Source organism: Arvicola amphibius, chromosome 5, assembly GCF_903992535.2.
Source record: "Arvicola amphibius chromosome 5, mArvAmp1.2, whole genome shotgun sequence".
NCBI lineage: Eukaryota > Metazoa > Chordata > Mammalia > Rodentia > Cricetidae > Arvicola > Arvicola amphibius.
The window spans coordinates 747,673-764,164 of NC_052051.1; the positions used below are offsets into that span (position 1 = coordinate 747,673).

General features: G+C 54.8%; 1 protein-coding gene across 2 annotated transcripts; it reads left to right on the plus strand.

Moving 5' to 3' along the window:
* Helz2 (helicase with zinc finger 2) lies at positions 1–14,097 on the plus strand. Of its 2 annotated transcripts, none has more exons than XM_038330376.1 (19): positions 1–115; positions 1,013–2,061; positions 2,361–2,544; positions 2,618–2,725; positions 3,224–3,741; positions 3,839–4,480; positions 5,292–6,075; positions 6,254–6,329; positions 6,472–10,174; positions 10,301–10,494; positions 10,578–10,748; positions 10,831–10,992; positions 11,067–11,214; positions 11,297–11,413; positions 11,485–11,677; positions 11,845–12,198; positions 12,383–12,539; positions 12,641–12,808; positions 12,900–14,097. In XM_038330376.1, the coding sequence occupies exons 2-19, from the start codon at positions 1,082–1,084 to the stop codon at positions 13,022–13,024; spliced, it is 8,784 nt and encodes a 2,927-aa protein (XP_038186304.1). In that variant the 5' UTR covers positions 1–115; positions 1,013–1,081; the 3' UTR covers positions 13,025–14,097. The 2 variants fall into 2 exon arrangements, with proteins under 2 accessions (XP_038186304.1, XP_041911018.1); XM_042055084.1 differs by having other exon boundaries at positions 47–115; positions 970–2,061.
* The last annotated feature ends 2,395 nt before the right edge of the window (positions 14,098–16,492 follow it).

The window sequence follows — 16,492 nt, forward strand, 5'->3', positions numbered from 1 at the left end:
CAGAGATCTGAGTCGCCCCAGGGGCAGAAACGAAACTGATCGCTGCTCCAAGTCGATGCTGGTGCACTGGCTAAGTATAGGGTGGTGGCTGGAGACTGGAGGACCACCGGCAAAGGTGTGAGTACCACCCCCTTGCCTGCAAATGGGCAGGACCAGCTTCCCCAGACAGACTCCAGTAGCGGACAATCCCATGGCCCCCTCCTCCTGCTTCTCCAGCTGCCGGGCATGGGGTTCTAGCTCTTACGATTTAGAAACCTCCACAGGAGTGCAAGGGGGACCACAGGCTTTGCTTGTTGCTCAATTCTTTCCTTTCAAAACACAATCTTTGTACCTCAACATTTTCCTTGAAAGTTCTCTTTAGAGTGCCAGGGTGTAGTTCAATCATAGAGTATTTGCCTGGCATGTATAAGAGCCCGGGTTTCATCCTCAACACTGAAAAGGAAAAAAAAAAACCCGAGGGAAATTCCCCTTATACCTGACCTAGGTGTTTGCAGGGAGCTAGCTGTTCCCTCGACCATCCCTGCTGGGGTGGCACTAACTCAGTCTCTGGGCTCTGGACATTACCTCTCCTCCTGGCATCTCTGAGAACTCTGATGAAGACTATCCAACTTGGGTGGAGCAGGACTTCTGCAAGGGTGTGCCCTCCCCTCCTGAGGCTCCTGTTACCAAGTCTGGTAGGCCATGGTGGTCCTAGGAGCTGACTAACAGCTCTCAGGAAAGAGGATACTTTTTTAGAGAGCAAGGAGAGCTGAAACTTGAGGGGTGAAGGAGCCTGGAGGTACCAGGACGGAGGATTCTGTGGCCTCTGAGCCCCCTTCTTCTACTAGCTGCCCCTTGCCTTCCTTATGGGCAGGACTTGGAGGCCTTTCAGGAAGAGGGGTTGAGCTGGGGTTCAGGCAGAACTCCCCAACAAGGTTGAACAGAAGTTTCTTTCACCTGACAGGCTATATGTGTTCTTCTTGACCTTAGGCTGACTTGCTTCTCTTTTCCTACCATCTCTTCAACTGCTCAGAACCAACCCTGAAGAACCTGGCCTGCATCTGAGACGGCATCTTTAGGGTGCAGTCTGGGGTCTGCCAGCATGCCAGCCATCACAGGGCCACCCTTGGCAGAACTCTATGCTCAGGTAGACCTTCACCTGGGCTGCTCCCAGTGCACCCAGTGTCTCAATGAGAGCACCTCCATCCTGCACGAACTGGAACACGACTGCCCCAGGGAGATCTTGCTGGTCCGATACAAGCAAGGTGCCAACAATAGGGTGTGGCGTAAGGTAGGCCGCCGACCCAGCTTCCCAAGACCTTGGCGCTATGAGGTCTGCCGCTACTATAGCCCAGGATTGGGCTGCAGGCGCCACGGGAACAGATGCACCTTTGCCCGAAGCTCCGAGGAGGCTCTCGTCTGGACATTTGAGCGCAAGCACAACCTTCCCCGCCTGAATTTGAAAGCTGCAGTGCAGGGCACCAGAACTCCGGATAGGCTGCAAACCCCAGCTGAAACGATCCGAGCAGAGTTTGGTGGCCATTTCCAACTGCTCTGTGCCCTCTGCTTCAAGTGCCGTCCCCAAATCCTCCTTCCCGTGGATCCCAGGGGCCATTGCCCTAAGCACCAAATCTGCCCCACAGTCCTCATTCATGTTATAACTGAGGGCCGAAAGCGGCAATTTGTGGAGGTGCGGCCACAGCCACAAAACAGACGTCCTTTAAACTACTGCAACTTTGTGGGCCGCGGGGTACCATGCCGCCACGGGACCTCACGCTGTGAGTATGCGCACAGCGCTGTGGAGATGGCTGTGTGGAAGGCCGAGCAGTTGGATGGGCTCCAGAGAAGAGATCTGCTCACATACCCTCTCCTTGGAGAGGACAGAAGGAAAACCAGTCATGATCAGCCCCCGGTGGTCCAACTGTACTGCTATGCCTGCTTGGTCACCTGTAGTTCTCAGGAGGCGTTTGAGAACCACTGTTCCTCCCTGGAGCATGCGCAGATGGTGGCCTTTGACCAGGCTGTGCACTGGAAGCACCGTGCCCCACCCATGGGGCTCTCCAAATTTGAGCTCTGCCCTAGGTAAGGGGAGTTATGTGGGAATTTAGGGTAGGAGAAGAAACCCTACGTCAGGTCAGCACCGGGGATTGTGAGGCCCCACATCGGCTGTGCCCTCTGCATGCCAGGCTAGTACTTCAGTGGCCTCTGAAGAAGGTTCCTTGTGCCAGCCCTTGCCCTGGAGATTCAGGGTGTAAAGCTAATGAAACCCCTATTCCCCTCCCTCCAGTGTAGAATCCATTCCTACTCCCAGTACAAGCCAGGGTTGGGCTGAGAGGGTTAGCTTCCGAGGCTGTATCTCCGTGAAGTCCTCGTCTCTCCAGGCCTGACATCTGTGAGTACGGAGATGTCTGCATCCAGGCGCACTCACAACAGGAGTTGCAGGAGTGGGTTCAACGGGCGCAGGCCGTGGAGCTGCGGGAACAGGCTGCCTGGCAGGATGGGCTGGTGTCTTACCAGGCACGGCTGCTAGCTGAGTACCAGTGCAGCAGCAAAGAGGTGTTGGTGGTGAGTAGCGACTTGTGGGGCTGGGAAGGTAAGCCCCGGGCTGCCCTGCTGAAGGTAAGGCTTTTGTGTGCAGATGGCTGAGACTGTCGATGGAGTATCTGTCACTTGCCACCAGCCACTGGTGCACCAGGCTCAGGAGAAGAAGACCCAACACAATTGGATGTTCTCCATCCACTCCGAGGTGAGGGTTCAGCAGCCCTGAGATCTCAGATCTTATGGGTAGACCCTGCCATGGGTGGAGGGATTCCCAGGGTCTTAAGAACTATAGTGAGCAGATATAGAAAACCTGTGGGTCTATGTCCCTCTATGCCTGTTTCCTCCCACAATGATAGGTGATCATGGCACCCTTACCCAATGGGGTCACTCCACTCAGTGGGGTAAATTAATGTAAAAAACAGGTGTGCCAGTGTCCTAGAGGGTGAATGTGACTTGTAATTACAGGACCCTGAAAATCCCAGCTGCTCATCCCCTTTTCTTTAATGTGTGCTGGGCCTTAGGCAAGCCATGAGCAAAGGTAAAAACCAGGGCAGACTGAGCAGTCTGAGGGTCCCATACTCAGAAAGTGATAGGCTGCCTCTCTCAGGAGGATTGGGTGGTCAGGGCCGAAGGAATCACCATGGACCCTGAAAGAGGCTGAGGGCCCATTTGACACCACCTCATGGCTTATCTCCTTCTCCAGGACCCCTTGCTACATGTGGCTCTGCTCAAGCAAGAGCCTGGAGCAGCCTTCTCACTGGTGGGCCCCGGCCTCCCACCAGGCCAGCTCTATGCACGGGGAAAGCACTTCTGTGTACCCGACTCCCCAGCCCAGTTCCAGGTAGGGGTGCATGTACAGGCTGCCTCCTTTGGCAGCTTTGAGCAATGGGTGGTCTTTGACTTCGGTCACAGGCCGGTGGTGCTCCAGAAGCTGAAGTTGCAATTGGGCCAGGCGCAAAGCCTAGGGCTCTGTGGGAAGCCGGCACCCAGACAACCCCAGGAACTAGACTGCTGGCACACAGGCAACCGCCATGTGGTGCTTGAGGTAGATTGGACACCTGAGCAGGAAGCCCTGATGGCCAAGTACAAGGTACCCTCCCTGGCCCTGGAGTTCAGTCACAGTACCCTGGTCTGGGGCCCCGTCTCTCGTACAAACTACCGGCAGAGGATGCACAAGTTTCTTTATGAAGAGGAAGCAGCTCAGCAGCAGCTGGTAGCCAAGTAAGTGGGGCAGTGGGGATAGCAGGAGCGACCAAGTCTGGACTTGGAGATGGGCCTTTGACTATGCTTAGAGAGCTGACCTATAACTTTCCACCAGGCTGGCCATGAAGGGCCAGGTATCCCTGAAGACGGCACTGCAGACACCGGCACTTGGCATGCTCTTTGCACCACCAGGAGCCCTCTATGCCGAGGTCCCTTTCCCTTCTTCTCTGTTGCCAGACACCGACCAGGGCTTCCTGCTGAGCCGGGCAGTCAGCACAGCCCTTGTGGCTCCCGTACCTGCGCCTGACAATACGGTATACCAAGTGCGGCTAGAGACGCGGGCCAGCTCAGAGAATGCCCTGTGGCTGCTGTTATCAGCACGATGCTGCGTGGCTTTGGGGCTGCAACCACAAGACACCCCCATCTTGGAGGTGCAGTTCCAGATTGACCCTCTGACCTTCCGGTTCTGGCATCAGGCAGTAGATACACTGCCTGAAGAGCGCCTGGTGGTTCCTGACCTGCCCGCCTGCTCCCTGCCCCACCCCTGGCCCGTCCCACCCTCATTTCGGGGCAACCACAAACAGAAGCTGGCTGTGGGGCTTATTGCAGGCAGAAGACCCGAGGGCTCAAAGCCCATCCCACCGCTTCTCATCTATGGCCCCTTTGGTACGGGCAAGACCTACACACTGGCCATGGCTGCCCTGGAGGTTGTCCAGCAGCCCCACACCAAGGTGCTCATCTGTACACACACCAACAGGTGAGCTCAGAGCTGCTTTCAGGTTGCTCACCACTGCCCTGCCGCCCAGGATATCCGGCTCTTTGGTTCTTAATGAAGATGCTGATAGTGGCTGGTTGCGTTTTTCAAATCCAACTGGGGTGCCCTGAATCAATGCATATATTATGTGGGTAAGGAGATGTGGGTGGCTTTCCACAAACCTTGGACCAAGGAGAGAGTTGCAGTGGTGTTGCGTTTTAGCCTACCCCATGTTTCCTGGGCAAGGCGTTGGGTTTTTTCTTTTTTTTTTCTTTTTAAATAGAAACAGGCTATTCAACCAAGAAGTTCCTCTTTGACTAGTGTGGTTTTTTTAGTTCCCTAAATCACATATTATTACAGGCATAGAGTTCTTCTTTAGCCCAGAGAATGGGGTGAAAGGAAGAGCCCAGGCTATGTGCCCTGCCTAGGCTGAGCTGCCTCTCAACTCTCAGGCTCTGCTCGCGAGGGCCGGTCACCAGTTCTTGTTGCCAAAGCTTGCAGCACTCAGAAATTATGTTCAGGATCAGTGTCAGCCCCTAGCCACCAAGGCTGTCTCAGGCCACAGCTAGCTCTCCGCTTGGCCTCAACTCAGAGACCACTTTCTCTAAGCTACCCCTGACCACCCAGGCTCTGGCCCTCCCTGTGTCTTTGCTTTTTGTTCCCTTTTGAGTACATTTGAGTCCCTGGGCAAGACGCCTGTCTGTCTGCCTTGTGAGTGAGTGTTCCTGGCATCTAGGCAAGGCTGAACACACATGTTTTAGCCAGCAGCCTGAGTCCTGAAGAAGCATCCCACAGTGCCTCACCCTTCCTACAGTGCCGCAGACATCTATATCCGGGAGTATTTCCACGGCTATGTCAACAGTGGTCATCCAGAGGCAGCTCCGCTCAGGGTGATGTACACGGACCGCCCCCCGAGGCAGACCGACTCGACCACGTTAGGGTACTGCTGCTTGACGGAGGACCGCCAGGCCTTTCGCCCACCCACAGGAGCAGAGTTGGTACAACACCGATTGGTGGTTACCACCACTTCCCAGGCTCGTGAGCTCCAGGTGCCAGCTGGCTTCTTCTCCCACATTTTCATTGATGAGGCAGCCCAAATGCTGGAGTGTGAGGCTCTCATCCCACTGGCCTATGCCTTGTCGTTAACCCGCGTAGTACTGGCAGGGGACCACATGCAGGTCACACCTAGGCTCTTCAGTGTGCCCAGGGATAAGGCAGCTGGGCACACCCTACTGCACCGCCTCTTCCTGTACTACCAGCAGGAGGTACACGAGATCGCCCAGCAGAGCCGCGTCATCTTCCACGAGAACTACCGTTCAACCGCAGCCATCATCAACTTTGTCTCCCACCATTTCTACGTAGCCAAGGGCAACCCTATCCAGGCCAGTGGCAAAGTCCCATGCCACCCCCAAAACTATCCTCTCATGTTCTGCCACGTGGCAGGCAGCCCTGAGCAGGACATGTCCATGACTTCCTGGCTTAACTCAGCCGAGGTCACCCAGGTGGTGGAGAAGGTACAAGAGATCTACAACACCTGGCCTCACTGCTGGGGACCCCGGGAGCAGAGGCACATCTGTGCTGTCTCCCATGGTGCCCAGGTGAGCTGTCTCCTCTGGCTTCCACGGCTTTACTTTCTTTACCTGTGAGGGATGGTTTTGTCCTTTTTCCAGTCTGATCCATGTGATCATGCTGGGGTGAGGGTGTATAGGGATTGGCAAGAGGATCTGGTTCTTACCGGCTAACAGGCTCTCAGAACCCTGGACTTGTCTGCTGCAGGTCAGTGCACTGAGGCAGGAGCTAAGAAGGAGGAACCTGGGTGAGGTGTCTGTGGGCAGCTTTGAGATCCTGCCAGGTAGGTGATAGAATTGTGGGCCAGGGGCCGGCCTAATAGGGAGGTGGCTTCCAGCCCATTCCTCAGACTCGGATATGTAGGATGGGACTGGGTTAGCCAGTCTGCTGATCCTACCTGGGCATCTGATCCATGTTTCCTACAGGGCGTGAGTTCCGGGTGGTGGTATTGAGTTCTGTCCACAACCGCAACAGTCTACTCAGCCCTGGGGCGCCGACCTCGGAATTCTTCACTGAGCCTCGTGTGCTGAACACGGTCATGACCCGTGCGCAGTCTCAGCTGGTGGCTGTGGGAGATGCCGTGGCTCTCTGTTCCTCTGGAGCCTGTAGAAAGCTCTGGAAAAGCTTCATTCGTGAGTGCATAGAGCACCACAGTGTCTTCCCTGAGGATCTGTCACTGGGGCAGATCGAGCAGGGTGTGGCTCAGAGACAGCACTGGGCTTCTTTGACACTCAGAGCTGGGGACCCAGATGCAAAGCACACAGCTATGGCACAGGATCTGCCCAGACCCACAGCTGACGGAACCACAGTCACAGTGAAGACAGAGACTGGAGCCAGGGCGGCAGCCACCGCACAGATGGCGGCAGTTGCAGCAGGGGACACGGCAGGAGGAGGCTCCACCTCTAGACGTGCAGCAACGGGAACATCTACCCAGGAGGGTGGGATGCCTGAAGAACCTGAGGATTCTGAGTCTGACTTCTGGCCCTCCGACTGGGAACTCAACGCTGATGATGCCATCCTGAAGGAACTCCTTGACGAGAGCCGGCAAGTGACTGTGACGGTTCGGGAGGATGGGCTTCTGGACACCATGGTTTGGCCTGCATCCCCACAGAAGGCCCAGCAGTACACAAACCTGCCAACCACGATGCTGCGTAAGTTGTTGCGCTCAAGCCCCAAACAATACCGCCACTGCAGCTTCCTACAGGAGACCTTTGAGAGAGCACTGGCCACGCCACTGGATGACACGGCCTCTAACCCTATCCAAGTCAGGGGTCGCCTGAACTGCGGGATGGCCTTCACGGGAGATGAGGTGTTAGTCCAGGTCCTAGGCCCAGCAGCTGACGACAGGGGCATCTCAGGAAGCCTGCAGGGTCGTGTGATGGGTGTGCTGAAGAGAAGGAAACATGAACTGGCCTTCGTGTGTCGAATGGATGACTGGGACCCCCGAATCATGATCCCCATCAATGGTTCTGTGACCAAGATTTTTGTGGCAGAGATGAAGGACCCGCGGCAAGTTCCCATCCACCGCCTCATCCAAGGCCAAGTGAAGCGTGTAAGGCATGAGAATCTCAAGCCTGAGGACCGGAGCACCCGACTTTTCTGGGTCCGTATTGTCCTATGGCGAGAACGTTTCTACTACCCACTAGGCATAATCCTGGAGGTGCTGCCCAAGGCCATCACCTGGGAGCAGGGCCTTTATATCCTTGATCTAGAGCATGGCCTGAAGGCCCACGCACCAGACCCAGCCTCTGTTTCCAAGGCTTTGCAGAGGTACCACTCAGAGCTAAACATGGCCTCTGGTCCCCGAGAGGACTGCCGCCACTTCTTGACCTTCACTGTGGACCCCCAGGGTGCCTGCAACCTTGATGATGCTCTCAGTGTCCGGGACTTAGGCTCAGTGTGTGAGGTGGCTGTGCACATTGCTGATGTGGCCAGCTTGGTGCCCAAGGATGGAGCGCTGGACATGAAAGCCCGCCAGCAGGGCTCTGTGTTCTATGCCCCCAGCAGGGAGCCAGTACTCATGCTGCCAGCCAGCTTGTGCCAGGATGGGCTCAGCCTTCTGCCAGGCCAGGATCGCCTTGCCATCTCTCTCTTCCTCACCATGGAGAAGGGCAGTGGCCAGATCAAGAGTCTACGGTTTGCACCGTCTATAATCTGCAATGACTGCCAGCTGTCATACGAGGAAGCTGAAGAACTGATCAAGGGGCACCCTGGGGGTGGCCTGGAGATGCCAGCCCACCTGAACTCTGTGGAAGCCTGTGTCGTGGCTGCCTGTTACTTCTCTTGGATGTTGCGCCGTCAGCGCCTGACAGCTGCCTGCTACTATGAGCCGCCGGATGAGGACAATGTGCTGGGCTTTCGCACGGCCCACATCATGGTCCAAGAGTACATGATCCAGTTTAACAGCCGTGTGGCTGAGTTCCTTGTGGGCAATAAACACACGCAGACACTGATACCACTGAGGTGGCAGCCCACACCCAACAGGCAACAGCTTGACAGTGTTTTTAAGAAGCACGGAGGGCTGGTGCCCCTGTCGCTGCACCTGTGCCAACACTTGAACACCCACTACACCCCCAGCAAGCAGCTGTGTCTCCTGACTTCCCTCTGGAAGCAAGTGCAGCTTGCAGCTGGTACTCAGGACTATATCCAGATGGTGGATCTTATTGCTGCCGATGACATGCACCCTTCACTGGCTCCTGTGTGCCTGGACTTCCGAAAGGCTCTAGGCCGCTCTGTTTTTGGTCGTTCCAGCCAGGGTGAGCAGCAACCCGCAGGCCACTACTCGCTGCAGGTAGATTGGTACACGTGGGCCACTTCGCCCATCCGTAGGTACCTGGATGTTGTGCTGCAGCGGCTGATCCTAACGGCGCTGGGCCACAGGGCCTATACATACTCTACCAGGGACATCGATGGTCTCTGCCAGGACTTCAGTCGCCAGTATGCCTGTGCCCAGAGCTACCAACGGCGGGCCTACAGCCTGTACCTGGCCACCCAACTCAAGGCCCAGCCTCGAGGCAAGCTGGGCTTTGTGGTGGATGTCGAGATGGGTGCCCGCTGCTTCAAGTTGCTTTTCCCTGTCAACCGAGAAACCCTGCCTGACCCCTGCCCTATCTACTACCCCTCCCTGCAGCTGGCTGAACACCCCGAGGAGCTAGTGAGCCAGACAGGCCTGCGGCTTGTATGGCGGCGCCGTATCTACTCGGTGCAGGGGTCCAAGCCAACTTTACCAGTGCTGGGCACGAGTCTTGATCCACACACCCAGACTATAGATGCTGCCCTGTGGACTCAGCTCCAAGGGCTGCTGAAGGAGCAGCGGTGGGCTGAGGTCGCTGCCCTCCTCCAGGAGCAAGACAAGAAGCTTCCTCCTGGGAGGGAGCGGGTGCAGATACACCAGAGTCACTGTGGACACTTCGTGGAGGTGGCCTGTGAGCTGAGCAGAGGAGATACTCTACAAGTTCAGCTTAGTGCCAGCCTGCAGCGGGGCTTCCTGGCGCCAGCCTTGCAGCTGTGGACGGTGGCGCCTGGCTTCAGCCTCTGTCTGGAGCACATGGAACGGCCAGGTGACTGCTTTTCGGGTCCCGTGCACCAGGCTCTGAAGGACCGCTACCGAAAAGCAAGCGAGTACTCAAAGGTGTGGAAGCCGCTCTGTGCCCTGGAGTCCCTTACCAGTGCTGTTACAGAAAACGACTCCATTGTGCTGCAGAACGTACATATTTCCTGGGACACACATCGGACGTCCCAGGGGCAACTGCAGGGCACCCTCCAGCTAGAAGCTGCTTTTCTCCAGGAGAACAGTATCAACATCCACTTTGACTGTTGCTATCTCTGCATTCGGCTTGAGGGGATCCCCCTCTCTCTAGCCAGCCCACTCCCTGCACCCAGATGCCTCGGACCCTTCCTGAGCATTGACCCTGATACATATACCTGGGTGGCCCATGGCCTGGCTGGTGACTGGGACCATAGGCTGGGCGGTGACTGGGACCAGGAGAGTGTGGATGATCGGCAGGAGGTTCCCAGGCAGGTACATTTCTTCATCCACCACATGGCCATGGAGAAGGTTCCAGAAGAGGTGCTGAGACCTAATGCTCGGTTCACTGTGGAAGTAATATCTAAGCAGCTTCCTGACCTGTGAGTGGTTCCTATCACCTACAGGGGAAGGTCCCAGGACCTCCTTGGGCTCCCCTATCCTGGGAGGACATGGCCCCCTCCTTAGGAGAATCCTGTTTACTTTCCCATATCCCTTCTCATCCGCAGCCGCAAGGAAGAAGCTGTGCGTAGACTGAAAGACGCATCCCCACTGGTCATCAGCATTGCCTTGGGCAGGCCCATCCCTGAGCCCATTCACCAGCCCCGTCACCAACCCCATCACCAGCCCCATCACCGGCCCATCCTCGAGCCCCATCACCGGTTTATCCCTGAGCGCTATTACTGGCACTCTTTCTGCAGGGGTAGGTCTGCTCTTCAGCTTCCCACCTCTCCCCAGTGCCTGGTGCTCAAATGATCCTTGGCTTCTGTTCCACTCCCACCCTAGCACCTACCAGCAGGTTCTCGGGGCGGCAGCACCTGCTACCACCTACCGGCAGGTTCTTGGAGCGGCAGAACTACAATATCCCTGGTGGGCGTCACAAGCTGAACCCTAGCCAGAACAGAGCCATCAGGAGTGCTCTGGAGAAGCAATTCACAGTCATCCAGGGCCCACCAGGTGGGGTTCGTTTGCAGAAGCCAGGGACTGCCCTGGGCAGGCAGGTGTGGCCATGGGTACTCACACTGTCCTCTGTCCACAGGCACAGGAAAGACCATTGTGGGCTTCCACATTGTATACTGGCTCCATAGGTTAAACCAGCAACAGATGCCACCTGGCCGAAGCCCTGGTGGAGAGGAACAGCTGGGGGGCCCGTGTGTCTTATATTGTGGCCCCTCCAACAAGTCCGTGGATGTCCTGGGAGGTAGGAGTAATGTGTGGGACTCCAGAGGGTGCTGGGCAGTGAGGTACAGTCTCTCACATCTTTGCTTGCCCTAGGACTGCTTCTGAGTAGGAAGACAGAGTTGAGGCCCCTGCGTGTGTATGGGGAGCAGGCAGAGGCCACTGAATTCCCACTGCCAGGAGTGAGTAGCAGGAGTATACTCACCAAGACCTCCCAGGAAGGGAGGCCGAATCAGAGCCTTAGGTACACGACACATCAGTCTGTGCTGGGGTTGAAGCAAGGGGACCTCCGCCAGACAGGGTTTCACCAAGGTTCTGCCTCCTAGGAGCATTACCCTTCACCATCGGATCCGCCAGGCCCCCAATCCCTATGCAGCAGAGATCAGAAAATTTGATGCCCAGCTTCGGGAAGGGAAAATGCTCACAAAGGAAGATCTTGTGGTGTAAGTGGTGGGCTTAGAGGTGGGACTGCCCCTTGGCAAGCTCACTGGATGACATGTGTCACCTCACACAGGTACAGGAGAGTCTTGGGGAAGGCTCGCAAGTATGAGCTCGAGCGGCACTCGGTCATCCTGTGTACGTGTTCCTGTTCGGCATCGGGAAGCCTGAAAACTCTCAGAGTTCGACAGATCCTTATCGACGAGGCAGGCATGGCCACTGAGCCAGAAACCCTTATTCCGTTGGTGTGCTTCTCGCGGGTTGAGAAGGTGAGGTTGGAGGGATCTGGAGCTGCTCTCTGGGTTCCTGGGGGCGGTTTATGCTGTGGTGCTGAGGGTGCAATAGGTAAGCATCGCTCTTGTTTGAAGATGACCAAGAAGTCGGGATGCCTCTGGCCGGATAGCTACACAGATGCCCTAACTGTCTGTGCTTCCAGGTAGTTCTGCTTGGAGACCACAAGCAGTTGCAGCCTGTGGTCAAGAATGAACATCTGCGAAACCTGGGGATGGACCGGTCTCTCTTTGAGAGGTACCACAAGGATGCCATCCTGCTGGACACACAGTACCGTATGCATAAGGACATCTGCTCCTTTCCCTCCATGGAATTCTATGGGAATAAGTTGAAGACCTGGTCTGACTTGAAGCGTCCTCGCAGCATCCTGGGCCATGCTGGCAAGGAGAGCTGCCCTGTCATCTTTGGCTATGTGCAGGGCCAGGAGCAGAGGCTGCTGGTGTCCACCGAGGAGGGCAACGAGAACTCTAGAGCCAATCCAGAGGAAGTAGCGGAGGTGGTAAGTGTCAGAGCACTCTTTTTGGTGCATGATGGGACAGGAGAGGCTTCCTGGACGAGGATGAAGGCTAGGGAAAGCTTCATCCAAGGTCATCTAAGGTCAGGAAGGCTGGGCGCAAGTGAGGCCCCTGTACTCTCGACAGAAGGACTGGGTTCCAGCTCCATCTGCCCTGTCATTTACTTAGGTCCGCATCACCAAGCAGTTGACCCTGGACCGGATGGTGGATCCCAAGGACATTGCCGTCCTTACGCCCTACAATGCACAGGCTGCTGCAATCAGCAAGGGCCTCAGGGAAAGAGGGGTCATCGGAGTGACTGTGACTTCCATAACCAAGAGCCAGGGTGAGGGTGACTCTAAGGAGGCCGTTTCATTTGTGTGGGAGTCAGCAGAGGGGTTGGTGGGCAAATGTAAACTCATCTACCGCTCCCTCCTCTCCTCCCAGGAAGCGAGTGGCGCTATGTGCTAGTGAGCACTGTCAGAACATGCCCCAGGAGTGATGTGGACCAGAGGCCAACCAAGAGCTGGCTCAAGAAGTTTCTGGGCTTTGTTGTGGACCCTCACCAAGTAAACGTGGCCATCACCCGGGCCCAGGAGGGGTTGTGCCTCATTGGTGAGGGTTTGCATTTCTGGGAAGTGTTGGGGTGACGCGGTGTCAAGCATGCTCAGGGCAGAACTAAGAGCCACCTTGATTCTCCCTGCAGGGGACCACGTTCTGCTACGCTGCTGCCCACTCTGGCACCGTCTCCTAGACTTCTGCGAGGCCCAGCACAGCCTTGTGCCTGCTAAGAAGGTGCGGGTCCAGAGAAAGTCCGCTTTATCTTCCTGAAGAACTCCCATCTGCCTAGCCTTTGATGTGCCAGCAGCTATGCCCTTCATTCTCCTCTGCCAAGGCCCTGAGCATTCAGTGGACTGTCACTGCTCCCTGTCCCGGCTAAACATCGGTCGACCACCTCTGCTATCTTATATTGTCTTTTATAAGAAAGGCCTTGGTATTGGCTACAGCGACAGTCTTAGGGGCGGTGGCCTCTTCCTGGTCCGGAAGCAGGCTTCATAATGATGACCTTCCTGTTTGTGCCTGGACTTGAGTGGAGGGGAAAGAGCTGGAGGTGGGACCCTTTGCTCCCGTGTTGCTTTTCCTGGAGCATTTGACGACTAGGACACCTCTTAGTGGCCACAAAAGACCCCAGGATATATCTTTGCTGTCAGTGGGAGCTTAAACAGGAATGAAACTCCTCTGAGGCTGTACTCTGACAGAGATCCACCTGTTGTTGCACTAGGAACCAAATATTCATTTGTCATATTTTCTAGTCTTAATAGCCTAAAGCTAGCTCCTCTTACTGTGCCCCTCAGAGTGGGCAAGGAAGCATTCCTGGAAGAAAAACTTTTTCTCTTTTATTACTTACTACCTTATGTCACGCAGGGCTGCCTGCTCGAATAGGGGCAGGGAGGGCAGAGCCAAGCCAAAAGATCACAACAGTCCTGGTAGGTGAAGCATCACAGGCAGCTGGGCAACCCAGTACCACTGGGACTGGGCTTCTTCACCAAGCTTTCACACCTGTTTCTAGGGCTTTAGGACAATCTAAGTCTCAATCTTTTTCTGCAGGACTGAGCAGGTAAAATCTCTCATGGCTCCCTCTCATACTCCCACTTCCTGGCAGTTCCAAGGCTGCAGCCACTCCCTTCTCAGTGACTCCCCTCTCTTGAAGTCAGAGATGCTACAAGTGAGCTGTACACACCAGGAGAGGTGGGGCTTCTAAGATCTGGCTGCAGAACCTCCTGTGAGAATAATGTCTGGTGTTTTCTACAAATTAATTTTCTACATTCCATCTTTTTAAATCTTTTCTCAGGTTATGCCTTATATAACTGTATAAATTTATTATAAAAATTTCTCTGAAAGTTTTCATGGGTGTTTTGTGGTATGGACAAGAGTAGACAGGACTGGCCTTTATCTTGTAGCCACTAAGGGAGTCAAAGGAGGAGCTGAGTACAGGACCTGGGAGAATGGGGAGAGAAAGTTGGGGTATCCTATCTTATTCCTGAGAAAATGACACAGTCTTAGGAAGCTAGTGGATAGTTTAGCAGAGATGGGCTGGAGCTGGAGATGGTCTGTGCTGTGGGTTTGGCTGGCTGCTCTTAGTCCCCAGGCTGAAGCAGGTCCAAAGTCCTTATGGCTGTAACCTCAATGACAACTTGTCTGTTCTGAAATTGACCTCTGGTACTTTGGACCCCATGGCCCCCTCCAAGTCAACTTGTGACATGCATCCGTTTGGCCTTTGACTTGCAGCCAAACTGACTTATCCTCACACAGCTGATACAAGGATGCTAGGCCCAGGAAAACGTGGTGGGAGTTCCTAGAGACTCTGTCAGGAGATGAGGTCCCTAAGGCCTGTCTGTTTCTAGAGTTAGAGAGGAACAGCAATGGACACCAGTTCCACCTGCCTCCTCATCCACCTAGGTCTGCAGGTGAGTTTGGCAGGGATATAGTGTCCTGGCTGGGTTCCTGGGGGCAGCTTGTGCTAGAGTGTTAGGGGCGTGAAAATTGATGAGCAAGGGGTTGGGTAGTTCAAGAGCAGCCATAGTAGTGGAGTTTAGGGATGGATATGTACTAAAATAAGCAAGGCATTTCTAGATGGAGACTGTAGGATCTCCCTCCCCTAGAGTCAGGGAGGGCTTCTTAGAGGGAGGGGCCTTGAACTTGGTGAAAAATAGTAAGGATGGTTTTAAGTTGGTTGTTGGAGTTCAACAAGAGGAGAAAATGCAGATTCCATCAGGAACAAAGTTGCAGAGTGTGGTGGGGGTGAGGGTAGGGAGCCTTGAGAAGGTATTGGCACTCGTGGGCAGTATACAGGCTGAGGAGTAGGCTATGTGAGCCAGCTCCGCAGCATCCAGTGCCTGTAGTAGCTCTGCCATGTGTCCGCCTCTAGGCTACATCTCTCTGGGCCTAATGGGACGTAAGGGTGGGCCATAGTTGGGGATGGGAGTCTTCTGGTCCCAGTTGGTCAGCATGCCAGGCTACTAGACCCACATATGGGTCCATCCTACATCTTTAGATCAGATCTATCCTGTGAGACATCCATAAGCAATTGGCACTTGGACAACACGATGCCACAGAGAATGACAGCCTGATTTGTCTGTCAGTGACTGGAGGTACCTGACTTGCTATCTAGGCTGAGCCCCAACAGACAGAGCCTATCCCCAGTAGGGGATGTGGGGATCTTTATTACTCCCCACCAAATCCCACTTAGAGAATGACCCCTTTTCCAGTGGGGGTGGAAGGATTCCGTCTTTGACCACCTGCTCCTTGCCAGTCCCGGCCATGTCAAAATGACTATCACCCATGGTGTGATATGGTGGGGAGGAAGCTGGGCTTAGTGTGCTGTGTCAGCTCTTGTTCCTTTTATCAACTCTGCTGCTTTGCCCAAGGGACAAGGTGCTATCGTTCTGGACCCAGAGGTGACCAAACCTGCATCTACCTTGTGATTGTGTGTGTGCATGCATGTTTGTGTACATGTACTCATACATGCACACATGTGCATGTGCACATGTGTTAACCTGGGTGGAAGACCTTTATGTCAAGGTGCCCTGAACATCAGTGAGGAATGTTCACCTATGTGGGCTGAGTATCAACTACTAACTAGCACAGAGAGTAAGTGCTGCAGGGATGGTCACACTTTAGAAGCTAGGCACCACTGAATGTCTTAGAGAAATTCCCAGCCAGGCTTCCTTTCTGGGATCCTCACACACTTGGGGTGCCCATGAACTTCAGCTTACTTGGAGAGAATGTAAGACCTTTATTTTAAAAATAAGACATCATTTGGTCCTGGGCATCCTTGCTCCAAGCCATCTGGGATGCTAACACCAAGGCTCTGATTGCCTTCAGTGGTGTCCAGACAGGACCAAAATATCATCTTCCTCAGGAATCTCAAGTGAGGAGGCAGGTAAAGGACACTGGTCCTGGCTGTGGGGGCAAGGGACTTGTGAGGTTCTGAGGCTGAGGGACTTGTGAGGTTCTGAGGCTGAGGGAACTGAGTTCCCTTGGAACAGCTCTCGTTATTAGAGGTGGCAGCCAAGTACCAGAGGCCAGCACTTCCTGCTCCAGTGGACTGTGGTCCTGAAATGTCCAGCCTGGGGCTCTCCTGGAAAAGACAGAAGGTATAGGGGTTCTGGGGCTTGTGGGATGTTGGGCCATCAGGAAAACACTATATGGTTGTTGTTACCTTAAGGCCTAAGTAGGGTTGTGTCTTTAATCTGGTGTGTGTATACTCCTCTTTATTAGTGGATAAATATTAGAAAA

Coding starts and splice junctions, on each gene's coding strand:
- Helz2 (XM_038330376.1), top strand. CDS start 1,082: ATGCCAGCCATCACAGGGCCACCCTTGGCAGAACTCTATGCTCAGGTA. Junction 2,062..2,360: donor AAATTTGAGCTCTGCCCTAG/GTAAGGGGAGTT, acceptor TCGTCTCTCCAG/GCCTGACATCTGTGAGTACG. Junction 6,330..6,471: donor CAGCTTTGAGATCCTGCCAG/GTAGGTGATAGA, acceptor TGTTTCCTACAG/GGCGTGAGTTCCGGGTGGTG.